Source organism: Pyrgilauda ruficollis, unplaced genomic scaffold (assembly GCF_017590135.1).
Source record: "Pyrgilauda ruficollis isolate IOZ18807 unplaced genomic scaffold, ASM1759013v1 scaffold16, whole genome shotgun sequence".
Lineage (NCBI taxonomy): Eukaryota > Metazoa > Chordata > Aves > Passeriformes > Passeridae > Pyrgilauda > Pyrgilauda ruficollis.
In genome coordinates, this window is record NW_024514764.1 from 3,120,440 (window position 1) to 3,148,320 (window position 27,881).

Consider the following 27,881-nt stretch of genomic DNA (forward strand, 5'->3'; position numbering starts at 1 on the left):
GGGTCTGGGATGAAGAAACTTGAAGGCAAATACTGCCAGCGCTTGTTGCGAAATGAGAGATGGAGGGAGCTCCTGGGTGAACTGAGGGAATAGCATGTTAGACTCCTTTAGCAGTTAAGCTGAAGGAAACTTTTAGAGGGTTCTCTGAAGTTCTCTTTGAAGTGGCTGAACTTTTGTACCTGCTCTGTGCATTTTTTTTTTTTTTTTTTTTTTTTTTTTTTTTTTTTTTTTTTTTTGCTCAGTTTGGAAAGAAAAGTGGGTAGGTAAGCTTAATGCATGGAAAAATGGTTTGGTTGGTAATATTTAGGGTCCACTGTGAGTTTGCTCTTGTTAGGCCTGTGATGCTCCCGATGTAGATAATGCTTATAAATAAATTATTTTGGAATATTTCTGTCCAGGACTGATGTAACATATTGAACAGCAGCCTTTGTGGAAAAAATGTCCTACTGTACCAAAGAGAGAGCTTGCTCAGGTATGTCTGCTATGGATTTACCATCTGCTTCAGGAGCCTTATAGAGATAAAGCAGTTGTCTCCAAGTAGAGTATTCTTGAACTGATTAACTTCTGGTGATGGTGCTTCTGTACCTTTCTGCTCTATTCGGCCTTCTTTAGAAAACCTGGTTTTCTTTGGCAAAGAGTTTATGATGAGCACTGAGAGAGGGTATCTAATGATTTTGGCTAAAGAAAAATAATGCTGTGAATGCAGCAATATTTTTTATTTTAGCATCATGATGCAGGTCTCAGAGATCTTGGAAGTTTCACCCATATGTAATTGTTTTTGGAGACCAGCAGCTCGTCACTGAGTGTTTTGGGAGGGTTGAAATATCCAGAGTAATGAGAGTCCTGATAGGTATCATTGATGCCCCCCTATGAGGGCACATACAAATGCTGTGGTTTTGATTTAGCAGCACTAAAAGTAGAAGTACTTTAATACAATCGAAGAGAAAAGAAAAAAGGATAACGTCCAGCATGTAGAAGTCAATTTTGCAGAGTGGCTTTTATTGACTTTTTTTTTTTTCCTTTTGCTTTTACTTCCATGTGAGTCTGTTTTGCAGCAATTGCAGGGAGGTAACCCAGGTGTAGGGGGTGAGGTGTCTCTTTTCTTCTGATGATAAACCTTTAACTGTGTGTTCAGCCCGTGCGAGGGCTGTGCAGGTTACAGACAGTATAATTTGCACATGACCACTGATTTCCCCCACAGTCTTCAAGTTTTATGGCATGGTGCAGGTTGAGGGAGAAAAATTTATCAGTTCCAGACATGTGGAATTGGTACAAAAAGAGGAGAGCTTTAATGATTGCTTTTCGACAGGATTTGGGATAAGAATGAGCTTGTTCTACCTACAAAATGTGTGAAAAGACCGTTGGGAGGCTGTAGGGTCTGGAGTGGCAATGCCATTTTTAATGCTTAAATGCTAACACCAAGCATAATCAGGAGGGTGAGAAACATGTAAGGAAAATGAGAAGCAAAACAAAGATAAACTATTTATTTTCATGGGATATTCCTGACCTCTATAAGGATTGTGGCAACTTGTCAGTTTTGTAGTCAGGCTAAAATGTCCTTGTGAAAGTTTCCCAGAGTAATTGTTTGGGTTATTGCTTGCTGGGTTACATTTTTGGGTGTGAATTTTTACACTTCCAACCTCTTTTGAAAAATGATAGCTTAGCAGTCATCCACTGAGCGCTGGGAACCAGCCCCAGTGAGCATTTGACTTTTTGTCCCTGTAATCTTAGGGCACATTCCTCATTGGATTTTTCTCTGCTAATCCTGTTATTTCTTCAAAGTAGCTGCATCTCCCTTTATTGTGTTTGCTGCAGCTGGGGGCTGTGGCTCATGGCTGACTTGTGAATGGAATGTGTCCCTTGTATCCCCAGACTTGGGGAATCAGATGAATCAGTTGATGATCTAACAGCATAGTTAAAAGAACAGGGCAAGAAGCTTAAGGTTAGCTCTTTACACACAGTAAATCTATGGGACAAGGTGGTGTTGGGTTTTTTTTTCTGCTGGAGTATGGGATTGTGGAAATTTGAGAAGCAGCAAGAGGCCTACAGCTGCAGGGGACTGCAGAAATTCAGGTGCTTTTAAAATATTACTAAAGAAATCTTAAATAGTCTCGTCTATTTTTGAGTTGTGGCATAATTCTCTGTTTCATCTTTAGGAGCACCAAGTGCTGAATAACTATCTTAAACTTACTTGGAAAAAACCACCAAAAAACCCTTCCCAAACCAAAACCAAACAACCTGCAACACCAGAAAAAAAAAAAGGGGAAATAGAAGAACCTAACCAAAGAAAAAAACCCCAGAAAACACAGACTGACTAGTGCAGGGTACATACTTAGCATCTGTGGTGGTGGTGTTTTGGTTTTTTTAAAGGAGAAAAACAAAATGTTGGAGCCTGTTTCCAGCATCTAATTTTATGATAGTGTGTGCTATTTTATCTTGTTTTGGCATTGGGTAGCTTGTATTTACACGGGAATTGTTGGGAAGGAGAAGGAAGGAGACTCTTAATTAGAATGAAGCTAAATATGATAACTTTTTTTGTACCCAGTAAGAAATACAAACCTGCTTTCCATGTTGAACACACAGCTGTGCAGCACTTGGCTTTGTTAGACTGATTCTTTTGCTTTTCTGCTTTTGAAATAAGAATTGCATGGTTTTAAATTCTTCAAAACAACACAAACAAGTTGTGTGCAGTTGTCTCAAAAAATACGTAAAGCCTTTAATAGGACAAAAGTTTTGTTTGCTTTTTTTTGGTTGTACTTTTTTTTTTTTTTTTTGGGGGGGGGTTTCAAATTATGTACTATTTTAAAAAATGAGAACTAAGATGGGAATCTGTTTGAATTTGTAGTTGAAATCTGCACCAGCTTTCAGGGAGGCTGATGTGGACGATGGATTCTGCAATTATGGAGGAATGTTTCTGACACGATAAGGGGAGAGGCATTTCCATAATTCCTGGGGTTTCTCATGAGAAGACAGAAAGGAAAGGGAAATGCTGATGAATGATATTTACATTGCTGCTTTAATATTCCTGCCCCAGGAGCTGGTAGTGGAGCCCTCATTTTTTCCAGGGAGAAATCTGAAGTATCTGTGCCCAAAGCCAGTCAGTTTTCCTATTTCCTGTGGGTTGGATCCCCTCTGCTCTGCACAGCTGTGGCCTGTGATGATGGAGGAGAGATCTGAGCTGCTTTTCCTGAAGGTTTTGCTTCCTTACAGTCTCCTTTCTCCTTCTAGTAGTAATGCTACTAATATAATAAGTAATTCTGTGGCACCATCTACTTAAGCATGTCTGATAAATTTATCTGATTATTGCCTGGTGTAATAAGTAGTTGGTAGCATCAGCCCTCTGTAAAATGGAGATAAGGCCTCCAAATTTGATTGACGGAGCTTAAACAGGGAAGGGAGATCAATGTTGTGATTTACCACCTGTGCTTCCAGCCCTGGCATCGCTCTCCTGGGTGTGCTTACTCACGTGTGAAAACTCTGTGCAGCTATCCAGGTACTTGGAATTTGGCTCTGGCTTTCATAAATGCGTGATTTTGGAAATTTGGATGGAGGAAACTGGTAACTCCACGGAAGGCAGATTGCTGCCCAGTTGTATCAGTGGACTAATGAATGTTGAGCACTAACTAAAGCATGAAACACTAACTAAGGCATGAAGTAGAGATATTTTCTATTGCAGTTTTTCTCTGGGTAAGTTTCTCAACTCCCCTCGGTCCAAAGGCTATCTGACTTGTTGCAAAAAAACAAAAACATATTATGCAGTATTTTCATAGCTGTTTTCTTTTACAACAAACAAAAACTAGGCCATGCTTTGAATGTTTCTTCAAACTTTTAGTCCCTGTCTTCTTGTTGTCTTCTTGTTTGCATATGTATGTTTGTACGTATTATTTTTAACTTTTATATCAACTTGTTTTCAGTTGTATCAGGCCACTTCCTGATACCTTATTGACAACAGATTGAGAAACTGCTGTAGCAAAAGCCTGGCTTGTAGGAAAAAGCTGATTTTTATTTTGTCTGCTTCCCAGTGTTCCAGGGGACCATTCCATACCTCATTTCTGTATCCACTTGCTGCTCTCTGTATATAAACTTTACTAGATAATGATCTGCTGAACCAAAGGGAATGTTTGCAAAATTAGCTGTTCTCCAGCAGAGAGTGCGTGATGGGAAGCTTTAAGTGTTCTGTTACAATGCATGTAAATCCTTTCACTGGCTGAACACAGGAGCTCATACCAATGAGTTCCCACTATTATCCACCATTCCTGGCCAGGGCTCTTGAGGCTGTTCCCAAATAGGCTCTTTAGTAAGCAGAATGAAAAATGGGCTGAAGAACAGCTCCAGTATATATTGCTCTGTAGGGTTAGCGTTAATGCCATGATAAACATTTCCTAAAGCAGGTTAACAGCTGTTCCCAAGTCATTTTATTGTGTTCTCAGACCTGTGTTTGTGGGTGTAGATTCACTCTAACTGTCTTGTTGATACCAGGCATGCTGAGGTTATTAATTAAACAGTAATTATTCAAACTTGTTTGCATGGTTGTCTGGTTTGTGTGATTTCACACATTTAGACAAGGTAGAGATGTGAAGAAGCTACAGAATATTTCAGGGAGAGCCAAGAGTGTGAACTGCTGATAAAGAGAAGACATGTCCTGTAGGTGATTTTTAGAAAGCAAATTTAGGGAATAATTTGATAAAAACTGGGGAGAAATTACCAAGAAAAGGGCAATGTGGCTGAATTGTCAAAGGACTGTGGAGTCTTCCCTGGTGGGGCATCACTCTGTGGATGTCTGCTGGGTAATGGGGTTCAGACCTGTGAGGAACTTCAGAGTCCTCAGCATCAGTTTGGTTCTGGGACTTAAAGATGAAAGAGTGAGGGTTTCGTGATTCACCCTATACATCTTTTCTTCTCATCCCTGTCTCTTGCCTTTGGGGTTTCAGGAGTTTACCAGACAATGCTGAGCCCAGTTCAGGGAGTGGTTTGTGCTGTTGGTTGTCCAGCAGAAAGATGGGAAGCAGAGACAGTGACTCAGTGGGCAGGAGGAGATGTTGTGTGAGTACAGATTGGCACTGCTTGGGGAATTAGCTGGGTGCATTTTGAGTCCCCCCCTTTGGGGGAGGCCTCTGCAACATCAGCCAGTGGCTGGGCATCACAGAAGGCTCTGGAATTCCCTGGAGGGAGGTGTGTGTGTGCATTGAAGGAGCAGCAACATCTGCTGTCCCCTGTCACATTTCACTGGTGTGTCTTGAGCAGTTAAACCCAAGACTTACCAGGGTGGACACCCAGAGAACTGCTGCTCTGGAAATCCAGGATGCCTTGTGCTCTACAGATGTTATCACTTCATCTAGCAATATCCCGTGTCAACACTGAATTAGCTTGTATTATTTTACTGCAAATTTCTGGCAGGTAGCTGGAAATTTTTAGGAGCTGCTACATAGGTGGGGTTAGGAGCTGATGTGTCTATTAAAGCAGAGGTGTTAAGACTTGCTTCTGTGAGTCACATTAGCAGGAATCTGAAGCCTGATGAGGCATGTGGGATAAGGTCAATTGTCCTGGATTTGGTTTGGTTTCATTAAGTCATTTTATGGAACAAATAGCAAAATGTGTTATGAAGTCATAAATCTGAAGAATTAAAGATTGCTTGTTTTCTCTGTTTATCAGGGCCTAGGACACATGAAGGAGCAGGTAGGAAATCCTTACCAGGAGGAGGTCAGGGCCTTCAAGTTAAGGCTATGACTTCTTATCTTCCTTGAGTTAATCTGTTACCCACTTAACAACTTTTTGAACTATGTAAGCTGAAAGAAATACTCCTTGCTTCTGCAGTGTTCCTGTGTTCTCAAAATTGCAGATATATTTAAGAACTTCTGCACAATGGCAAGGAAGGGATAATGAATCCTACCTGGCTTTTCTAGGTACTTTTCATCAGTGGATTTGACTTGCTTTATAAAAGAGCTTGTTCACAGTATGTCTCTTACAGAGAGGAGGCAACCCAGCTGCTCCAGGCTGGAGAGCAGAACTCAGGTATGGGGTGAACAGAGCCCAGGGTTGTACCCTCATTGTTCACACTATTTCCTGTGTGTGGAATGGGTAGAAAAGAAAGGATGGCTTTGAAAAACAATGTAAGCTTAGTTTGCAGTCACATAATAGTTGCAGTTATGAAGTCAGGGTGAGATAACAGGCTGCAGTCAGGCACTTGATAAGAGAACACTGAGTCATCAGCTTTGCCCTTTCTTTGATGTCATTTGTCCTCTGGGGCCACATTCTTAAGGCCCATCTTTTTTCACTTCTGCATCTGAGAGTCAGTTACTGTCCAAAGCTGCCCAGTTATGGTCAAATTTGCTGTCAAAAGCTGTTTGTTTTCTAGCTTCAAGCAATGGAAGAGAATAGGTAAATTTTAAAGATTTTCCACAGCTTGCTGTGATTGAGGAATTCTTGGGTTGGTAGCCCTTATTAGGAACCTTTTCCCTCTGCTTTGGAACTTAAGTATATTGACATAGTAAATTATTGTAATTCACGCTCACTGTAGCACACTGTCATAGAGTTTAATAAAATTATGTCAAATGAAGTGTCTCCTTCCTTTGAAATGATGTGCAAAATTAATGGATTAAATTTCTGCAGCGTAAAACAACACATTTTTCTTTCCTTCCATGAGTTGTTCTAGGCAGGATCCAAAAGTGCTGAGCAAGGGTTTAGTTCATTTTGGCAGATCCTGCTGTGGTGGGAGCTGGACAGACAGGAAATGCAGGCCTCTTAGCTGATTCACAGAACAAATTTGGCCTGTGATTCTTTGCTTGGAGATGTCTCTGACTCGATATAATTGAGGTGCTCCTGGGTGTTGTGAGCAGGGAGGTACCGGTGATGTGAACGTGTGAGAAGCAGCATCACCTCCCAGGGGAGTGGCCTGGCTGGGCTGCTGGTGGTGTTGCACCACTCTGGCAGCACCAAGCAAAGGAACAGAATATTTTAAGGCTACTTCTTTTACTATATCTTATCAGGTCTACTGTTTTTTCCCTTTTTGTCTTCTAGATTTGGCCAAGCCTCCAGTAAATGAACCAAGGGAAGCGGAACAGTTTCTAATGCAGACGCCCCAGGGAAATCCACTGCTGCTTTCCCACACCCTACAAGAGCTATTGAGCAAGGACAGCGTGCAGGTGGAGCTTATACCTGAGAAGAAGGGCCTTTTCCTGAAACATGTGGAATATGAGGTTTCCAGCAAGGTAACGTGAACAAGCTTTGGGCTTGCTGAGAATGTATCCTCCCCAGAATGTCTGTGCAGTTTCTGCTGGTGAAGTCCTGAGTGATTTAGATGTGCTGGGTGATGGTGGTTTTAAGTAGACCATTTGTGTGGGCTGATTTTTAATGCAGTAGCACTGGGCCTTCCTGACTCTGCAGCATGGAACATCTAACTGAGCTGTGAAGCATGGTCTGCAAGTTCACTTGCTTGAAACCTGAGCTCTGTACAAAAGCAGGTGTATGACAACGGAAACTGAACCATTTTGTAACAAATTGGAGTAGGTAGCTAGATATTTCAAACCAATTTGAGCTAGTGAAGAAATTGCATTTACAGTGCGAAAAAAAAATAAATTGTGGAGGTGCTGCTGTCTAAGCTGTGCATTGATTTATCCCCCCTGGTTAATTGCAGCGATTCAAGTGCTCTGTGTACAGAAGATACAACGACTTCGTGGTGTTCCACGAGATGCTGCTGCAGAAGTTCCCCTACCGCATGGTGCCTGCACTGCCCCCAAAGAGGGTGCTGGGAGGTAAACCTGCATTTTGGGCTCCAGGGGGTTGGCTTCGTGGTGCAAGCGTGGTACTGTTGAAAAGAAATGTTTAAAAGATCGAAAGTCTTGGCTCCTGCTTGCCTCAGAGAACTTTGAGTTTGTAATACACAATTTGGAGGTGTGAATTATGGCCGTGCTAGAAATTCCTATAGGAATGCAAAATTTCAGTGGGCTTTCTTCGTGTGGAATTTCAGTATCTGATGATTTTTCTTAATAAGATTTTAGGTGTAATACTACACAAGAGCATGGCAGAGTTGCAGGTATTGCTTCTTAGAAGAACAGGTTGTGATGATCATTGTTTAGTGGTGGACATGGCAGTGTTAGTTTAACAGCTGGATTCAGTGATCTTAAAAGTTCTTTTCCAACCTAAATGGAATCTGTGTCAGTTCATTCAAGTATGCTTTAGCAGTTAGACTAGAAACCAAGAAGTAGCCCAAGACAGAAAGCATACTAAAGCTCCTTCAGGAACATTTTTTCATTAATCTCAAATATTGACACTGGTTTTAGGCATTTATTATTTCAAAAGTGGTATAACTGTATAAAATCCTGTCTTGTTTAATACTTCATGTGTGAAAGAACAAGCTTTTCAGTGTCTTCTCTCCTGCCCATGGTGCTAAGCTCACTGTATTTCAAAAAATAATTGATTTCAATTGAGGAGTCCATGTATTGCTCCAGTAAAGCAGAATTGGTAAACAGTGAGCAGAACAGGGTGTATATTGAATTGGAGCAGAGCAAAATCACACCCCTGAAGAGCTTCAATGGTCATATATTCTTATGATGGGATGTGAATTGCAAAGACTTTTTTTTGTGAGGTTGTGAAACCCATGTGTGAGTTTAACCTGATTCAGTGTTCTCAGCCAGAATTTCCACTTCATGCAACACATGTGAGGAAAGAGCTTCTCTGATTAATCTCAGTGGACAGAGGATGCTTGAAAGAAGCTCTATTACTTGTCAGGCACATTTATTTCCTTGCAATCCTGGTGTGTTGATATTTCCCTGCATTCACTGGTGCATTTCTCCCCACACATACCATAACTTTAGGAAAAGAACTGATAGGATTAGTTGCCAAACTGTGCTAGGAGAACAGTTCTAATACAGTGCAAAGCTGTGATAAGGCAGTGTTGTTTGCCTTTAGTCCAGTGACTGCATATAGAAGAACTGTGGAAGTGGGTTTAATGGAAACTGCAAACAGGAAAAAGGAAAGGGAATGGGTGCTTCTTGTTTCTGAGTGGATGAATGGACTCACAAATGGTGTTTCAGGATGCAGGATTTGATGGATTGGTATAGATGTGTGACTCTTGGAGCCTCCAAGTCCCAGAGCTGGATGGCCAAAGCTCTGTGCTGTGTCCCTGGTGTGTCCCTCTGCTGAGTTACACAGATCCCAGTGGGGGTCTGTCAGATGGAGGTGGATGACCTGCTCTGCTCGTTTGGGGGACAGCAACCATTGAGGCAGATCCTGTGGGAAGTGTGTGCACGACTTCAGAAATGTCTGTGTAGGTTAAGGGTGAGCAAAGCAAAATCAAGATCCGCAACCCCAAAGGCAGAAAAATGAATTGGTGCGTGGTGCTGAACTGAGAATCACCTGGGAGAGTCCTCACAGCCAGCAAACTGCCAGCTTAAAACTGTGGCAAAAGAGTAAAAATCCTTCCTGATATGAGTGTTGTCATGTATAAGAGCATTCCTGTATTTTCTTTCTATACTTCTTTCTTTTCCTTTAATCTTTGGTTTTATTTTTTATTGTTGCTGAAGAACTCCAGGAACTTTGATTTACTTCCTTATTGCAGTTATTGCCAGATTGAAATTCTTCCTGTTTCAGCAAGAGGAACAGATTTTTTTTTAGTTTGACAAGTAAAGACTCTGCATGGATGTACTGCAGACTGCTGTGCAAGTCTTCCAAAGTACTTTTTGACATCTTGCCTGAAAAGGATGGATGCTGATCTCAGGAGTCCCAAGACAGGCTGTGGAATATCCTCTGTGGAATTGATTCAGAGGAAGAAGAATCTCTGTAGGCCCATAGTTTGTAAGTGGAGGTTTCAGGCCTTAAGCTTGGTTGTTTGTCCCTCCTCCCTGACCTACCCTGTGGAATTAACCACGTGTAGCTATGTATGCTGGATTTTGGTAAGAGGTAAAGAACACTTGACAGAATATTTGTTGAGGTGGTCAGTCTTGGGAGCTGACAGACTATTGCTATCCATTCTTTGGTTTTTGTTGCAGTGCTTCCTTTTTTCTTTCTGAGATGTCATGTGAGGGACATTAATTTTCATGTTCCTAAATTAACTGAAATCTCATGTTTCTTCCTGCAGCTGATCGTGAGTTCATAGAATCGAGGAGGAGAGCGCTGAAGCGATTTATAAACCTGGTGGCTCGACATCCCCCCTTCTCAGAAGATGTGCTCTTGAAACTCTTTCTGTCCTTCAGTGGCTCAGTGAGTGTTTGTTAGCGATAGTCCTGAGCTTGCAAGTCTTGCTGTAACTGCCTCGCTGGGCACAGCGTTCAGGATTGCTGTTAACCTACATGGGTTTGCTCCCTGGGATGAAGAGAATTTTCTCTCAGTAGGTGTTTCCACAGTGGAAAGTGGAAGGTAATTTCACTGAATGCCAGGAGTGTAGTATTTTGAAAATTATAACTGTTCTTAGGGGAACAGAGATTATGCTTTTCCTTAAATTAACTCTAACCTGGGTAAAGCTGTATTTGCTGAGTTGTGCCTTGCTGCTGCAATATATCTGAGACCTGCATGAAGTGCCTGTGTTTTTTCATGCTCATTTGATTCTATATTTTTTTCAGGATGTACAGAATAAGCTAAGGGAATTGGTCCAGGGAGTAGGAGATGAATTTGTGACTTGCAGATTAGCTACCCAAGCCAAGGTATGTATATGAATTTCTTGCAACGTGTTATTCTGGTTTAAATGGCTTTCTTCTCCAGGTGCTTCAGTTATGGCATTTGTGCAGTGATGGACACCTTAAGTAGGAGATATTTGTTTCCAGAGTTTGAAGGACTTGTAATTTTATTGAAAAGATCAAATAAACTTTTGACTCTTAAGGGCCTGATATTTCTAGTTAAATTCTGGCTCATGAATATGATATAGATTAAACAATGAATCCTGCTCAGAACATGTTTCTCTGTAATTACTTGTACTTGCATAACAAATAAATGCACAAATTGCACAATTTAAAAGGTAATGTGTAGATTGATGTCTTTCCCTTGTGCTCATGCCCTCATTCTGTCTGTTCTCTCCCTGTGGGAGAGCAATTTGGACTGTTATGGAAAAGCTAGTTATAAGTTCTCCATATATCTGTTTATCCCAGTGATTACTGCTATGACATGTTTTAAGTACACATCCACTGTGTTCATTGAGCAATTGCAAAGCAAGTTGTTGTTCAGGTTCCTGCAGTGCTTGCAGAAGGTTTTGCAACTGGAGCTTAATTCAGGCTTTTACCAGTGATAAACTGGTCAAAAAAAAGCTGAACTTTCAGTTTGTGCTTGACTTTACTAGATGGGGAGTTACTAGTAGGATCAGATCAGAACTTGTAAGCTTGAAACCTCACAAACATTCTTTTAACTACATAGGAGAATTGCAGATTTTGCCAATTGTCTATGCTGGGTATTTGAACCCCTTTCTGCCTCTGAAAATTAGAGAGCTGTTTGTGTGACATGTGACTTGGACACCTAAATGGGAAACTGATCCCTGCAGAGTTGTTGGAGCACAGTGGGAGAGTGTGAGCACAGGAGGGAAGCCTGTCCCTCTGCAGACTGTGGCATGTCTCTGATTTATCCACCAGTAATCCCTCTGTACTCCTTCAGGACTTCCTCCCAGCTGACATTCAGGCCCAGTTTGCTGCCAGCAGGGAGCTGATCAGAAATATTTATAACAGCTTTTATAAGCTCCGGGACCGCGCGGAGAGAATCGCTTCCCGAGCCATCGATAACGCCTCCGACCTCCTCATATTTGGGAAGGAGCTGAGGTAGGTTTGGAGGAAAAGGATTTGCTGATTTCTCCTGTTGGTTAGAACTCAAAACTGCTGTGCAGTTTACCTGCAAATGGTCTGGTAAAAAGGGGTGTTTCAGTGCATGCAGTAGGACATAATCAATTTTCCTTCTATAAAAGAAGGAAATACACACTTTTCACTAAGGCTGCATTCTGTAGAGTGAGGAATGAAAACAGAAATACCTTCACATTCGGATACTTGTGTTATTGTCTCTCTCCCCAGTATGTGCACAGTTAACTCTGCATTTGTGGTAGGACAGTAGTAGCTCAGCACTGTGGGCTGTTTAGACAGATTTGAAACTGCTCTCTGCAAATATCTTTATCAGCTCAGTGGAATTTGTCTCCTAGATGTGACCGTTGCTTTTCTCCTTCCAGTGCTTTGGGCTCAGACACTACTCCACTTCCTTCCTGGGCTGCTTTGAATAACAACACATGGGGGACTCTGAAACAAGCCTTGAAGGGTCTGTCTGTTGAATTTGCACTTCTGGCAGATAAGGCTGTGCAGCAGGTGAGTCCTTTACTTTTGTCCTTTTTTTTTTTTCCTTTTTGTAATGTGAATGAAGTACACTGCTGCCCTAAATTTTATCTTGAATCATGAGCTCTGTGGACATAAGCTCTTCAAGAGTTAAGAGGGAGACTGCAGTCCAAACTCACATTCTCAACCAACAGCCTGCTTGTTCAAGCTTGTGTGAAATACCTGGACTGTGTTTAAATGGGGAAAAAATGTAACAGGCAATGGAAAGGAAGGAAAAATCCACTTTCTTTCTTACTTTTAAATGGTTACTGCATACATTAAGTTCACTACTAGGGTGAGCTGTCCAAAAGTCCTGTGTTCCATTTTATTAATCTGCTACAGAGAACCCGGAATAACTTACTTCTGAATCAAGTTTTCACATTACACATGTACTTAAACATTACACGAGAATCATTCAGACCGAAGCATCACATTCCAGTTTAAGTGTACAGTGTGCTAATGACTGTCAGAATTATGTGAGAACACGACAGTCTGGGAAGGAAAAGTAATAGTTTTGTCTTCAGTGCTCTTCATCTCATTGTGTTAAAACAGTCAGTGTGCTTTTGTAGATCAGTCAGGCCAGGTCTCTCTCTCTGGAGTTTATGCTCCAGAGAGCTCTATTGATACAGGAAGAGTATTCTACAAAATAAAAAAATTGGCAGTGAAATTTGTCTTGGTGTCTCATCTCTGCCTTCTGATGCATGAACTATTACGGGGGACATGCAGGTATTCAGAGTTTTAATGGATTAGTTATCTTGTAGGAAGGGAAGATGAAAGATTGGAGGAATCTGCAAGAGCAAGGAATTCCAGGCAGAGTGTGCTGAAAGGACTGACACGCAGGCCTGTGAAACCAACTCCTCTTATTCTAATGATCAGTCAGTTGGAAAAGCTGTTCCTGCCTCAGTCAGGTCTTTGTTCTGCACACTGAAGACTAAACACTCCAGTGCCATTGGAGAGATTTTTGATGCAGTTGTGTAAGCACTGATGTGCCCTGGAGAGAGCAGTGAGAGCCTGCGTGGTGTGGGGGGGTGAAGGGCTGTGATGCCAGGCTTACGTAAAATGTACTTTTTCCTTGTTTTCTAGGGTAAACAGGAAGAGAATGATGTGGTGGAGAAGTTGAACCTTTTCCTGGATTTACTCCAGTCCTATAAAGTGAGCTCTGCTGTTCTGCCAACAAGAAAGTTGTTTAGAGCAAGTTTGTGCTCTTTGGAGGGTGTAACGCCAACTGGATGGAAAACTGTCTGTGAAGCCAGTTCAGAGGCAAACTGGGCATCTGGCAGAGGGAGGGGAATGGCTGTTGGCCACAAGGAGCTCTGTAGCCTCCCTGATAGCTCATCTGATGATGAGAACTTGCCAAAGAGCAAACCCTGCAAGGAATTTAAAAATTTGACTGGTTAAACTGTATGGATTAGCTAACTTTTTGGTTTTAGACTGGGCTGCTTTTGAGTCAAAGCAGTGAACTAGATTGCTACTGATTTGCTCATGGATACATGAGTTCAGTTATGAATGAAAGGATTTTGTTAATACTAATCTTCTGGTCAGCTGTACGTGGCAGCCTTTCAGTCCAGGCCAGGACTGAATTTGAAGGACTTGAGCCAGCACTTTAATTAATTGCCAGCACTTAATACTGTAAAGGTCAGAAAAGATAAGAGGCCTGATAAGATCCAAAATATTGGCAGAAGTGATGCTCCAAGTTGCCTCTTAAGCTCAATGATCTGGGTTCAAGCAGTTTTGTTTCTTAAATTCTTAGCTACTGGCATTTTTTGACCCTCTTGAAAACAAAGGAGCAAAAATCTGCAGCGTAGAAATGACACAAAGTGTGACCACACGTGTGTGTTCCTGATGTACTTGGCTGTGTGTTTGCTGACTCTTGGCTCCACTGCTGTTTCCTTTTCCCATAAAGGACCTGTGTGAAAGGCACGAGAAGGGGGTGTTGCACAAGCACCAGCGAGCGTTGCACAAGTACAGCATGATGAAGAAGCAGATGATGAGTGCCACTGTGCAGAACAAGGAGCCAGAATCGGTGGAGCAACTGGAGTCTCGGATTGTGGAGGTAGGGCAGGCACCTGAGAGAGCAAAGGGTGGGACTGGGCTCTGTGATGGTGCTGCTCTGGAACTCAGTCACATTTGCAGACAGTTCTTGGACTGAAAGGATAGCCTGTACTTTGGGAAATCTGTGCTACCTGCTGTGCCATGTGGAAAATGTGTTGCTTTTCTCAACACTTGTTACTGGCTCTCAGGCAGCACGTCATTTGCAGGAGCTGTGGGAAGCAGCAGCAGTCTGCATGATGGAAAGGGCAATTCCTGTGGTATCAAATGGGTCCAGGAACTGCCTTTTTAGGGTTTTGGTATGTGTTTGAATTGCTGGTATGGGGAGGAATGTCATCCTTTCTCCCATCCTCTTCCTGGTCACCGAGTTCCTCTTCTTTCAGCAAGAAAACGCGATCATAACCATGGAGCTGCGGAATTACTTCTCCCTGTACTGCCTGCATCAGGAGACACAGCTCATCCACATCTACCTGCCTCTCACATCTCACATTCTGGGGGCCTTTGTCAACTCCCAGATTCAGGGTCACAAAGAGGTGAGTTCTGGACTATGTCCTTTTTCTCAAAATAGGAACGAGAATTTGAATAGATTTGTTTTCACCCATTGGCCTTCAGCCTCTAATCATCTGTGCAGTTGGGCTCTCTTTTAACTTAGGAAGTTACCTGAGGTTTTTCCACTTTGGGATGAGGATCAGGGTTGGCCTCTAACCCCTCTAAAAGATGGTATCTTCTTGCAGCAAGTTTGTTTTCTTCTTTTATTGTCTCATCTGTAGCTGGCCCTATCCTGTGAGTAGTTGAAGAAGACCCAACCATTCAGTGTCTGCTCTGTAATGAATGATGTGTGTTTGCTAGATTAATCTGTTTTTTTGTTGAGCTACACAATATATTGTATGACAAGAACATTTTCCAGGTTTTGATCTAAAACTTAGAAACTCCTTTTTTGTTAAACCCTAAATATGGCCTTTAATATTCCCCATATACAAACTTTCTTGCTTTGGTTATATTAGAAAAGTCTTTTCTCCTTCAGCTCTCCTTCAGTGAAGGAATTTGATGAAGGGAAATCTCCCTTCCATACAGGCTCAGAAAAATGTTCATGGAGCTGCACTGATCTGACAGGAACATTCTGGGTCCACTGAACTTCCTGAAAATACTTCAGCAAATTTGTCTTGTGCTTCTGAGTGCCTGAGACTGCTGCTAAAATTCTGTGTGGTGAGATTGTTACCTGCTGTGTGGTCATGTCTGCTTTCTCTCCTTCTCCACTCACAGATGAGTAAAGTTTGGAATGAATTGAAGCCGAAGTTGAGCTGCCTTTTTGTGGGATCCAGCAGTATGCCAACTCCACCACTGTCACCTCCAGAGGGAAACTTCTTTTCCACTTAATGTTCCAAGCATCCCACACGGAGCAAGAAGGGCAATCAACGAAGGGGTGGGACCTCTACCTCCAATGAATCCTCCAAACAGCTATTCTTTTTTTTTTTTTAAATATTGCTGCTTTGAGCTGCTCTCAGATTTAGACAGACTGGATGTGGGGCAGAACATATGGATATAGAGACAATTTTGTAATTTTGCAATGCCCTGGGGCAGAGCTGATGTTCATTATCCTGCAGACACTCCTCATGGGGTTGGGACGTGGCCTGGCACAGCGAGTGCTGCAGTGTTTGTTGTTGCTGAGGCCTCTGCATCTTGTACTAACAGTCCTCCAATCGTGTTTATCTGCAGCTGTGCTGACACATCTCTGCACGTCTCTGAAGTGCTGAGATGAACAGGATAGCTGAAGCACTTGCTTGTAGTGGAGATAAATTGCTTTTTATGCCTTGGAGGGCCTGTGTTAGGGACATGTGTGCATAAGGAAAGCTGAAAGCCATCCCCCATCCCATTGTAGGTGTCTGGATTTGATTTCTTACTGCTAGACCTTAGCACAAAATGAATGAAGTGGTTGGATTTCATAACCCAGCTGGGCAGGGGTCAGTGCTGCTCTGTGACAGGGATTTTCCTGATGGTGCTGGATGGACTGTATTGTCAGTTTGTTTCCCTTCATGGTTGAAGGGCAGCCTGGGGACTTGCTCATATTTTTCAGTTTGGGGCCAAAGACAGCTGGGTTCAGGAACTCAGAGGAGTTTGCCTGGCATAAATGAGAAAATAATTGACTAAAACATTCCTTAATTGTAAACCACTTGTACTACAGGAGTGGAACAGCTATAAGGTAGCTTGTTTATTTCTTCTGGAGGTTCTGACCTCCATCTGGTGAGTAGCAGTTCAGATCTGTTGGAGAGCTGCTGACCCAAAGGCTGGTGTTTTCTTTGGTGTAATATCAGAAGTATCCTGTTGCAACAGCAGGCTGGAACACAGTGCTGATAAAGCTCATTAGCAAAAATTCAGTATTATCAGGATGTTACTGTCATTCTTCCTGGCTGTGGGTAGCATTGCAGTATGTTTGTTTGTGAAGGAGAGTAGACAAATAAGTGGAAGTTGTCATCTCTAAAAACACCACAGCCCTTGGTAATGGGGTTTTCAGAATGGTTTGTGGTCGTGATAAAGGGACTAAACATTCCCCACTTTGCATCTCCAGTGGCTTTGCCTCGGGAGGCACAGGGGGAAAACGTGCGTGTCATGTTACCTCAGGGGAAATGGTGCACATTCTCCAGAGAAACTGATAATCAAACTGCAAACATCTGCACAAAACTCTGTGAACAGCACTCCCTGAACCTGACTTCTCTGGGGCCAAAATAGCTTCCAAAGGGGAATTTGTGACTTGGCTTCTTAGCATTTTCCTTGAATGGGTAAAAAAGGAAGCACATTAAAAAGGATGAGTGCTTGCTGTTAAATTGGAACCATTACAGTATTTTCCCACTGGGGAACTTCCCTATTATCAGGAAGTATATTTAAATCCTCCAATCACAAAAGCTTTTTTGTTTTGGTTTTTTTTCATTTAGAAGTTTCAGTGCAACACGAAACTCTTCCTAGCCCAGGTAGAAATTCTGGATTAGTTTGTTCAGCTAGGAGCAAGATAAGTTATTTGCCCAGTTTCAGGAGACTGAATAACCATTACTCACACTCCTCAAAATGGAGTAAATACACTGCTATGGGTGAATTCCTTGAATGCTGGGCCTTAAGCAGTGTGTAGCCAACCTTGCACAGATTGCATTAAAGAGCTTTTTCCAACAATTCAAATATTAACTCACTTTCCTCCTGCACATGGGCCTTGTCCAGTGAGACAGATGAACTGCAAATGGCTGTGACAGATTTGATTCTCTCCTGGAGATTTCCTAAGTGATGCAGAAGTAATTCTGCTCACAAGCTGGAGCAAACTGTCAGGGGAGGGAAATGTTTCTACAGTCCAGTTACAGACACAATATAATCTCAGGCATGGTACAACAGGTTTTTTCTGCTTGACCTTGTCTTGATTAGAAAGATGGTTTGTGGTTCAAGTGTGGAAAGTGTGTTACCAGACTTTTCCATGCTCTTCACTCCTGGCATTATCAGAAGGTGCTGGCTGGTTATGGCTGGCTTAGTCTGAGCACCCATCCTCCTTTACTTGTTTGCCTGATGTGGTGAACAGTGAAATTGAGAAAATACTGTATGTTTTGGGGCAAGATCTGATAATTTATGATGGGTCTCATAAGTTACTTGTTTGACTGGGCAGTGTTCTATAAGAGTGCTTGCAAAGGACTAGCCTGAATGGAACTTTGCACTTCTCACTTTTAGAAAAACATTACAATTTTGAACTTGATTTAAAATCAAAAAACAACTCCCCAAAAAGCAAACATCAAAATGACATTAGGGCTTTAGACTAACTCCTCTTTCCTGTTCACCTTCAGGCAGAAATTGTACAGTCCTAGTGCAGAGACTGTAACATTAATAGACACACCACAGGACCTATAAAGAAACTGAAGTTGCCTTGTTTTGAGAAACACCCCATGCCTCCATTGTCAGCCCATGTGTGTCTTTGAGGAGAGTTTTGGGGGTGGGCTTTTCTTGTTTTGCTTTTACTCTGTTCACCAGATATTTGAGAACTGAGGCCCAGTATTCTCAAAGCTGATCCAGCTGCTGGCACTTCAGTTTATTTCATACTGGACTGTCAAGCTTCTGTCTCATTCCTAAACACATGCAGACACTATTTCATACAACCCTTAGTTTGCAAACCTTTCTTCTGGGAGACTGGTCAGTGTGGAAATAGCCCTGTTTGTTTACCTCAATGTGTGAGGGATTTCCTTACTGTCTTTGTTCTGTTCAGTTTATGGATCTGTCAGACTTGGAGGGCAGCATCAAGCACAGCTTTCTTCCTCCAGAGAGAAGTAGCAGGGACTCCAAGGATCCATCAAGCTGTCTGTCTGTCCTAGCCAATGTGAGGAAAACAGTTGTAGTTACCTCCATGCTCTTGCCTTCTGCAGTAAACACTAACCAAGCCAGACTAACTGAGGAGTGTGTGCTGCCTGTCTGAGATCTGATGCTCCTGTAAGATGCAGTGTCAAAGTGTTAATGTGCTTTTGTGAATGGAAGCTTTTCTGTGTGTGCTTGAGGTCAGGGGACTTAGATGTGCTCAAAGGAGTGATGGCAGAAAAGCCTGCAGTGTCTGTCAGAGCAGTCCTGGAGGTACCAGGGTAGTAAACACCTGAGACTTGAAAGGCTGCCTGAAAATTGTTCTCTGAAACGGACTCTGTTTTGACACTCCTGAGGGCTTCTCCACTTCCAGCTGTGAAGTGGGAATATACAAGCTTTTTGTCAGTATCATGTTGAAAGGCTCAAGACTCTATTTACAATATCTTAAATCTTGTATTCTTCTTTCCCTTTCCTTCCATCTTCCTGGTGAGTTGCTCCTCCTAATTTGGAAAGTGTTCAACGGTGCCTTGCCACATTCCAGTGCTTTTAATTCTCCTTTAACCATGCAAGGGTGTAATTCCTGGAATTTGGAACAGGTAAATTTACACTCTTCAGTTTGTGCTGTTTACTAAAAGACAAAGATCACCAGCTGGGGACAGAACTTACTTAAACCATGTCAGTCTCATGGCAGCAGGAGCAGTAACATCCCAGCTCTCTGACATGAGCTAAAAATCAGGGTTGGGGAAAGCACCTTCCTGACTGCAGAGGGGATAACAGAAGTGCAAGCTTGAGCCATGCTTGTTCTTTTCCTACCCAAACTCCTGGAGGAACAGAAAGTAATTGTGTGATTGTCACGTTGTTTGTGATTGTCACAGCAATTTACAGGTTCCATCAGGAAATAAATCAAGGCATTTAACAGGTATTGGCTGCCAGTCATGCCCTTTCTACCATGCAGTAAGGTCCTACACTCTGTAAAAGCTGCTTGTCCTTTTGTGCTTATTCTATTTGCCCCAAACCATTCTCTCCGTTAGAGCAGCCAAGAACCCTCACTGCCAGGTCAGAAGCAGAGTTGGGTATCAAAACCTCTCTAAAAAAGTGTGCAGCACGAAAGGTAAAGTAAGGTTTTAAGGTGTTAATTCATCCTCCTAAGTCTGAGCTGTGGCTTGCTGAGCAGATGAAGAAGGATGTTTTTGGGTGGTATAAATTTTTCAAAACTACTGGAAGGAGACAAGAAACAAACATAGTTCAGAGGGTGTGAATTTTGCCTGCCTGGAATATCCTGTATCTTTGCTTTGCTCCAATAGCCTTATGTATGAAGCACTTTATTCAAATGCAGGAATTAAAGAACTATTACTACAGCTGGTAGACTGGAAATGTTTACAGATCCTACATGACATTCCAAGATTCTATCTGTAAGTGTTACATGTCTGTAAAAGTGTTTGAAAAAAGGAAAAAAAAAAAACCAACTTGTGTAAGAAGTTACATATGTGATGTGTTATTTCTGGCATGATTGGATTAAACTTTTGCTGCCCGCCACGCTGGGTTGGGCTGACATCAGTGCTGAGCAGTCACCTGCTCCTGCCCTGGGACAAAGCCTGCAGCCCTAGAGGATGGCACTTTGTAACAGGAACTTGCTGGAAGTTGAATTGATTCAGCATATTTTTACCTGAAATGCTCAAATAGTTTGACTTCAGGAGCTGCAACAGTGAAAGCGGGGCTGAGACAGGACTGTACATCTACCTCTGGCTTGTGCTTTCTTAACTCCCATACCTCACACTGCCTTCAGCTGGAGGATCCTGAAGGAATCTCTGCTTTGAACTTTTCAAAAGGCTTTCACAGCACTATTACAACAGAACACATGCTTTTACTAAAAAATTATTTTTAATAATAATAAAAAAATACACCCATAAGGGAAGAGCTTAAGCCACTAAAAAGGGTTAACACTTAAGTTTTTAATAGCTGTGATCACATAACCACCAAAGCCTACCACAACCAGGGACTTGACAGCATGGAAAACCTTGTTACTTTTATTTCTGCTCTAAGAAACCCCCTTACTTTCCTTACTTTGCAGCGACCTGGAAAATAACTGTTGTTTTCTGGAGAGCTGAGCAAGGAGACCCTCATAAGTCACAAGGATGCTGTAGCCCAATGTGGGCAGTCGCATGTGGGCTGAATGCTTCTGCTTTCTTAAACTTCCTCCACTTCTTTCAGGCTGTGCTCCAGGATGGTGTCTTGTCCCTGGAACTTAAAATAGCCACGAAACAACTTTCTCTGAAGCACCAGGGGAAACCAGTAGCTGTCATCTGGCCACATGCGATGGAATGGCACCTCGTCCAGCTGAAACCACTGGGGCCGCATTTCTGGTGGCAGAAAACAAAAGAATTCTGCATGGAACTTGCTATTGGATTTTTGCTGCTTATACTGTGAATATTGGTCAACAAGCAGCTTCCCTCTACAGCCCAGCTGCCTTCCTTCTGGGAGGCATTTTAGCATTAATAGTTCTCCATTTCATAAGGGCAATGCTGTCTTAGAAGAGCATGCACATCCTTTCCCCACACCAGCTACCTACCCTCACTTTCTGTAGGCTCTCCATGAAAGTGATCTGCCCGGAAAATGTGAACATCCATGAGTTCAGAGTTGCCTACAAATTCAAATGTGATCTGACCCATCTTCTGCAAGGTGTCCACAGTCAGTCCACTCTCCTCCAGAAGCTCCCTGCACAAGGAAAAGACTTCTTACAAGGAAGTGAGCATTGTGAGGACAAAAATGCAGTCATTAGCTTTACTCACACATTTAAAACCCTTCCAGTGAACCAAAGCTGAAAGCTCTTATAATACAACAGACCTGCACCAAGCCAGAAGGCTACAACACCACAGGTGGGATTGTGTGTTATTTCAGGCTCCTGAGCCTGGCAGGAAAACACTCTGTGTTGGAAGGGGAAGATTCAGGAAAATGGATCCTTTAGTAGAATTTAGTTCTTGCAACATGGAGCTCTTCTCGGAGGTAAGGGAGAAGTGGGTATGTGACATCATGTGATTGTAGCTGGGTGTGGCTTCAGAACGTCAAGACACACATCAATTAGAGAGGCAAAAGGCTTTGCCAACGTCAAGCTGAACCTTTTAGAACTGTGAAGCAGGTCATGAACACCAGAAAGAATATCTATACCTGCTACACAATCAGCTGCTTCTGAGGCAAACTGAAGCTTAGTTAAATTACACACTCCATAACACCATTTGCACACAGAAGGTTGAGAATTCCAGTTCCCATTCAAATGCAGTGTAAAAAACACAAAGCAATTGTGCAAAGTTTGCCTTTCTGCTCCTTGGAAGCACATTGAGCATAACAAGAGGCCAGAAGGCGAGACTTTTAAGAGCACTTGAAGAGCTGTGCCAGTTCTTTTCCACGCACCACCATGCACAGCTACTTGAAACACGTTCAATTATTTCCTCTTTTTATGCTCTGTGCTCAGAGCTTTTTTTATTTTACCTCCCTCTAACAGAAGCAGCATGGCTTGAAGTTAGTCATGGTTTTCCTAATGTACAAAAATAAGGAATACTCTGAAACTGTGTATCTTTAGATATAGTTAATAATTAATGTAGTTGCCTATTTGGCAGGAACAACAATTTTAAAATGTAATGGAAATTATTTTAAGGCTCCAGCTTTCTTTGGCATTGGTTTCATGGATCCCATCTTTCAAAATTATACTTCAAATTAATGTCTTGGCTAGTTTTAGTTTATTTTCTGAGAAGCTATCTATGTCTAAAATAGAGGCAGTTTTCCAGCAATGACTCTAAAAGCCTCCTTTTACAGGCACTGATAATTGAACAACAAAGCACAACACTGCTACAGTTTTCCAGGCAATTTATCCATCAGCTGCTTGGCTCTGTTTGTAGCAAGTGGGAACATTACAGGTGGCAAACTAGAAATAACTCATTCACTAAATGCTCCCCTTACAAGATGTGCCACTGAGGACCTGTCCAGGTGCTCGTGGGAATGTGCTGTACACAGCAGAAGATGTAAATCTTGCTGGTACTGGGAACTTTTGTTCATGTTTTGGCTTAATATTTAACTACCTGTGCTGAGACTTCACACCTGCTGCCTCTGCCAACTCAACTAAGACAGAGCAATGTGGAACCACAACCTCAGACCTCAGCTGCCAGCGCAGAGTGGAAGTGGTACAAGGGAAGTTTGATTTGGAGTGTGTGGTGCTTCCTGCAGCAGAGCTGTGCCCCGAGGCAGCACTGCACCAGCAGTGCTCCAGCCAGCAAGGTGGCCAGCGTGTCCAGCTGCTCCTGGCTCTGGGGACAGCTTCCTGCCCAGCTGACCTCAGCAGGAACTTGTGTCATTCTGGAGTAAACTGCAGGTGAAGAGATGGGGTCAGACCCCAGCAGCAGGTGCTGGCTGTGCTGTGGCACATTGCATTTGGATTGAGGAAAATTTTAGCACTTGACGTCTTGTGTCAAACTCGGGGCCAGCACAGGTAAACACATAAGGAAATCAAATGCTACATTAAACCATTAGATTTACCCCACAGCCAGTGGCAGGTAAGTCTAGCAAATGTTAAGTGACAAAACTTATGTCCCGCCACTCAGAGATGATAAATCACACGAAAAGCCACAATGAAGTGTCAGGTACGTTAAGGCTGCTGGGAGCACATCTGCACAGAGACCCTTCTGTCCCTGGGCCCAGCTCACCACAGAGCCTGGGCAGTTGTGTGGCACAGCTGAGGAGGCTGTTGAGGGCAGAAGCTGTTGGGAACCAGCTGAGCACACCATGACTGATCTTCCTGCAGGTGCAAGGGCAGCTTTGGGCATGTTATCAGAAAATGAGTAGATGGCAAAGCATGGCTTTGTATCAGCAACATTCATGTAAAGAACAAGGTACCTAATTTTTAAAGGAATTTAGCAATTCAGCTGTGATTTGCTACTTCATTTTAATGACCAGACAGATGAAAGAACTACAAGAAATCACTACTGAAGGGTTCAGAAATTACACTCTGCCTTTTTACTGATGAGATTCAATTCCACAACTCAGCATTAGCACTTAAAAAATGTCACACCATAATATCACACCATACAATCAAATAATAAGCAGTTTGGCTAATTATTTAAATTAAATTAACTGTAATTCTGCTATATAGCCAAAATTAAACCCTGCACCTCTCTGAAGATTGCAAGAACCTCTACCCACTACTCAGACTCATTCTCAGTTTAGATCAGAGTCCAGGAGATGGGAGGGAGGACGCAGGAAGTTCCAGCTGCTCACAGACTGGATGAATTTAAGATGTGCAGATGACAAAGGGGGAGCAATCCTGTTTCTCTATACATGAGGATGATCCCTCATCACCGGTGGAGCAGGGCTTCAGAGCTGGATCATGACTGCACTGGTGGGTAACACGAGGGTGTCACTAACCAGATGAGCCGTGCTACCTCCACCTGCAGCCCACTGCCGATGGTCCAACACCTCCGGCTGTGCCCCCATACCTGTCCCCGTGGCGCCGGCCCGGCCCTCACCTGCGGGCAGCCTCCTCGATGCTCTCCCCGGGCTGCACCTTCCCCCCGAAGCCGTTCCACAGCCCGGCGCCGAACCCGCGCTTCTTCATGCCCAGGAGGACGCGGGACGGCTGCACCACCAGGACGAGGGTGAAGAGCCTGGACGTGTGCATGGCTCCTGGCTGAGGGACGAGGCGGGCACGCTGTGCCAAGGGTTCCCGGCCCCGTTCCGAGGGGACACGGGGGGTGCAGAGCCCCTCAGCCCCCGAACAGGCTCCCCAGTGCCCGGTCCCTAAACCCTGATCCCCCAGTACCTCTCCCAATACCTGCCTCTCTAACACTCCCACTGACCTTCGCTCTCCTGCTACCTCTGCACCCCGTTCCCAAAGTTTGATCCCCCCCTTCCCAAATCCTTGTTTCCCCAAACCACCCCCTCCGAATCCTGGCCACCTTTAACATCCTCTCCCACCACCCCGATTCCCAGCACCCCTTCCCCAAATCTTCGATCCCCTCCGCAAATCCCTGTCCCCCAGATTCTCCGACCACCTTCAACACCTCTTCCCCGAATCCCTGAGCCCCTAGAAACCCCTCCCCAAATCTCCGATCCGCTCTCCCTAAATCCTTGTTCCTCCTAAACTCCCTCCCCGAATCCCTTACCACCCTCAACATCCCCTCCCCGAATCCTTGACTCCCAGCGCCCCTTCCCCAAATCGCTGATCCCCCATCCCAATCCCTGACCCCCCTGCACTCCCATCGCCGTCCCCGCGCACCTCAGCCCCACACTCGCAGCTTTCCCGCCCGCCCCGGTGTCGCCCTCAGCCGCGGCCCGTCCCGCTCTTCCCGCGCCGCCGCCGCCCCGCCCGCGGCCGCCGTGAGGGGAGGCGGGCCGGGGCGGGCTGAGGCGGCCATGGCGGGCCCGGGCGGAGCTGTCATTGCCCGGGGCAGGTGCGTGGCGGGGGTGCTGAAGCGATGCCGGCGCCCACGAGGGGGATGGTGGGGTGCCGCTAGTGCCGGCGCCTGGAGTTTCCCTCGGGAATGGGATAATGGGCGTTTGGGGTTTTAGGTTAATGCCGTGCGGCGGCTCCGGCCGCACACGGGTCGTGGCTCTTGGTTGCTCTGCCGGGCTTCGGGCATCCCTCCGTTCTTCTGAGGGGCTCACGGAGGCCACCGGTCCCGCTGAGGCAGCTCAGGGGTGCGGGGGTCACTCTGCCATGTCGTGTCCTTAAAACACCTGGGCAGAAGCAGGAGTGGGATCTCTTTCCCCCCTTAGCTCGGGGTAACACGTGAGGCCTCATCCAAAATCTGACCCTGCTGTTGTGATAGGACCTGATAAGTAAAGGTGCCAAAATCTCAAATGTGGGGGCTTCTTTTTAGAATCACAGAATGGTTTGGGTTGGAAGGGACCTCTGGAGAGCATCTGGCCCAATGACCCTGCCAAGGCAGGGTCGCCTGGAGCAGGTGACATAGGAATGTGTCCAGCTGTATTGAGAATGTCTCCGGACAGGGAGACTCCACACCCTCCCTGGCTGCCTGTCGTGGCTGGAATGAATTATTATAGAGACTTTTGAAATACAGAGTGGGTGGTTATGTACTAACTGGTTGACTTGCCTCTCTTCCTGGCTTTGGGTGAGCAGATGCCTGCACACCACGGTGAAGTTTCTGAGGAAAACTGGAACTGAGCAGAGGTGGTTGGAGCGGCACTTGAAGGATCCCTTTGTCAAGGCATCCAAGCAGCAGCAGTACCGGTGCCGAAGCGCCTTCAAGTTGCTGGAAATTGATGACAAGCTCTGTGTTCTTCGTCCAGGATTTTCTGTTCTTGACTGTGGAGCAGCACCTGGTGCTTGGAGCCAGGTTGCTGTAGAGAGGGTCAATGCCTTAGGTACTGGTAAGTGCAATTTTTTGGCAGGCGAGATGGGGATGATACTCCTCTTGAAGTGTGTGCAAGGTCTGTGAAATACTACGGAATCTAAATCGAAATACTATGAAATCAAGGAAATATTATGATGATAACAGTATGGGGAGGGGACATGGGTACTGGCAAGTGCCAGGGTCACTGATAAAAACATGAAGAGGTGAGCCTAGTAAATCTTCATATAGAGAAACTGTGTTTATAAAATAAAACATACCATGTGGTGCTAGTGATCTGATTAGTTCTTGTGGGGAAGATCCCTTCATCCAGTTCTGAAATTGATGTGACCTTTAGCAATTACCTTGGCTTATTTGAAATATTGTTTCCTTTCTCGCAAAATGGAAGCAACTGCTTTGCATGGTGTATATGGGTGAAGCCATTGATATTTACAAACTGAGGTGTTATCATCTGCACCAGGATTTCTGGACTGTCGGCCTTGTAAGAGCAGCAGAAAACCAAGAAAAATCCTCTTTGTTTATCCAAAGTAGCTGAGTTTTTAGATCTTGAACGGATGAGCTTATGGCAAACCCTCCATCCAGATGCACCCAGCAAACTGCCAGGGGATGAGAAGGCAGCTCTGGCAGCGGGTGGGTTGTGTCTACTGACAGAGCTCGTGCATGTGCAGGTTTTTGCAGCCACTCTGAGCGTTCCCTGTGTCATTCATCCTTACAGATGCTGCTGTCCCCACCGGCTTCGTGCTTGGCGTTGACCTGCTGCGGATTTCTCCTCTGGAAGGGGCGGTTTTCCTGTCAGAGACTGACATGGCAGAGCCCAGCACGCTGAGGGCCATCCAGAGCCTGCTTCCCTTGGGGAAGGCAGATGTCATCCTGAGTGACATGGCACCCAATGCCACAGGCATCAAAGAGCTGGATCACCAGAAGCTGATCAGTCTGTGTTTAGGCCTCCTGGATATAGCCCAAAGCATTTTAAAGCCGAAAGGAACGATGCTCTGTAAATTCTGGGATGGATCCGAGGCCCGCCTGCTGCAAAACAAACTGAAGGAGCAGTTCCAGGATGTGAGAACTATAAAGCCTCAGGCCAGCCGGAAGGACTCTGCGGAATCTTATTACTTGGCAAGGCTGTACAGAGGGAAATGAAAGTCATGAGCTGCACATTCTGTGAATTTGACTGGAAATCTCAGTTTAGTGGGTGTTAAAAGGAAAATCCCACCATTAAGGCCTTGGGGAAGTTTGCTACTCTTCTTTAAGTCCGTCAGGCTTTTCAAATACTTGTGGACAAAATGGTTGGGAATGGAGAGGAGTAATCTGAAAGGCAACCTCTGGGGCTGGAGTAATGGAAATGAAAATAAAACACTGATTATATGAGTTTTTAATGCATGCCTGAAAACCATTGCACCGTTAATGCTGTCATACATGAGACTGACCATAAAGGTGATTGTCAGAACGTGAGGGAACAGCAAAGGGGAGTTTGAGCCATTTCAGTGCCTTTTAGAAGCTGGTGCAATTTATTAGCACAGGTAAAAAATGAAAATATTTCTGTGCGCATCAGGGTCTGCATCCTCACGCAGGGTGTGAACACAGCCGTGTGAGAGGCACGGCTGACTTGGGAATGTTCATCCCCATGGCTCTGCTGCCTCTCCTGCACACACAGGTTATATTTAGGAGTTGCTGCTCCCTGGCACTCATAAATCCAGTCAATGGCAGTGGGACAGGGTCATGGCCGTGCAGATCATCCCCCCAGTGCTTTTTAGGTGTGGCCAGTGGTGTTTCTCAGGCAAAAAGACAAGATGTTCCTAAGATCCCAGCAGGGAGAATGATTGAATTGCCGGAAATCTGTTCGCACAAATAAATTCAGCCGCTGCCTTATCTGAAAGTGACAAAT

At 44.2% G+C, this 27,881-nt stretch overlaps 3 protein-coding genes across 3 annotated transcripts; 2 read left to right on the plus strand and 1 right to left on the minus strand.

The window, feature by feature from the left end:
• Positions 1-395: 395 nt before the first annotated feature.
• SNX8 (sorting nexin 8) lies at positions 396-20,174 on the plus strand. The gene is made up of 11 exons (XM_041462697.1): positions 396-472; positions 7,018-7,208; positions 7,634-7,751; positions 10,076-10,197; positions 10,557-10,637; positions 11,575-11,735; positions 12,134-12,266; positions 13,356-13,424; positions 14,176-14,325; positions 14,705-14,854; positions 15,585-20,174. The coding sequence occupies exons 1-11, from the start codon at positions 439-441 to the stop codon at positions 15,696-15,698; spliced, it is 1,323 nt and encodes a 440-aa protein (XP_041318631.1). The 5' UTR covers positions 396-438; the 3' UTR covers positions 15,699-20,174.
• A 323-nt stretch (positions 20,175-20,497) lies between these two features.
• Positions 20,498-24,992, minus strand: NUDT1 (nudix hydrolase 1). The gene is made up of 4 exons (XM_041462574.1): positions 24,901-24,992; positions 24,152-24,312; positions 21,208-21,353; positions 20,498-20,998 (listed from the first exon to the last, which is right to left on the minus strand). The coding sequence occupies exons 2-4, from the start codon at positions 24,301-24,303 to the stop codon at positions 20,826-20,828; spliced, it is 471 nt and encodes a 156-aa protein (XP_041318508.1). The 5' UTR covers positions 24,304-24,312; positions 24,901-24,992; the 3' UTR covers positions 20,498-20,825.
• A 28-nt stretch (positions 24,993-25,020) lies between these two features.
• On the plus strand, positions 25,021-27,844 carry MRM2 (mitochondrial rRNA methyltransferase 2). Its single transcript, XM_041462535.1, has 3 exons — positions 25,021-25,075; positions 25,765-26,015; positions 26,712-27,844. Exons 1-3 carry the CDS (start codon positions 25,038-25,040, stop codon positions 27,134-27,136), a joined length of 714 nt encoding a protein of 237 aa, XP_041318469.1. The 5' UTR covers positions 25,021-25,037; the 3' UTR covers positions 27,137-27,844.
• The last annotated feature ends 37 nt before the right edge of the window (positions 27,845-27,881 follow it).

Coding starts and splice junctions, on each gene's coding strand:
- SNX8 (XM_041462697.1), top strand. CDS start 439: ATGTCCTACTGTACCAAAGAGAGAGCTTGCTCAG. Junction 473..7,017: donor CAAAGAGAGAGCTTGCTCAG/GTATGTCTGCTA, acceptor TTTGTCTTCTAG/ATTTGGCCAAGCCTCCAGTA. Junction 11,736..12,133: donor ATATTTGGGAAGGAGCTGAG/GTAGGTTTGGAG, acceptor TTCTCCTTCCAG/TGCTTTGGGCTCAGACACTA.
- NUDT1 (XM_041462574.1), bottom strand. CDS start 24,303: ATGCACACGTCCAGGCTCTTCACCCTCGTCCTGGTGGTGCAGCCGTCC. Junction 21,354..24,151: donor ATCGAGGAGGCTGCCCGCAG/GTGAGGGCCGGG, acceptor TTCCTTGTGCAG/GGAGCTTCTGGAGGAGAGTG. Junction 20,999..21,207: donor AGAGCCTACAGAAAGTGAGG/GTAGGTAGCTGG, acceptor TTCTGCCACCAG/AAATGCGGCCCCAGTGGTTT.
- MRM2 (XM_041462535.1), top strand. CDS start 25,038: ATGGCGGGCCCGGGCGGAGCTGTCATTGCCCGGGGCAG. Junction 25,076..25,764: donor GCTGTCATTGCCCGGGGCAG/GTGCGTGGCGGG, acceptor TTGGGTGAGCAG/ATGCCTGCACACCACGGTGA. Junction 26,016..26,711: donor GGTCAATGCCTTAGGTACTG/GTAAGTGCAATT, acceptor TCATCCTTACAG/ATGCTGCTGTCCCCACCGGC.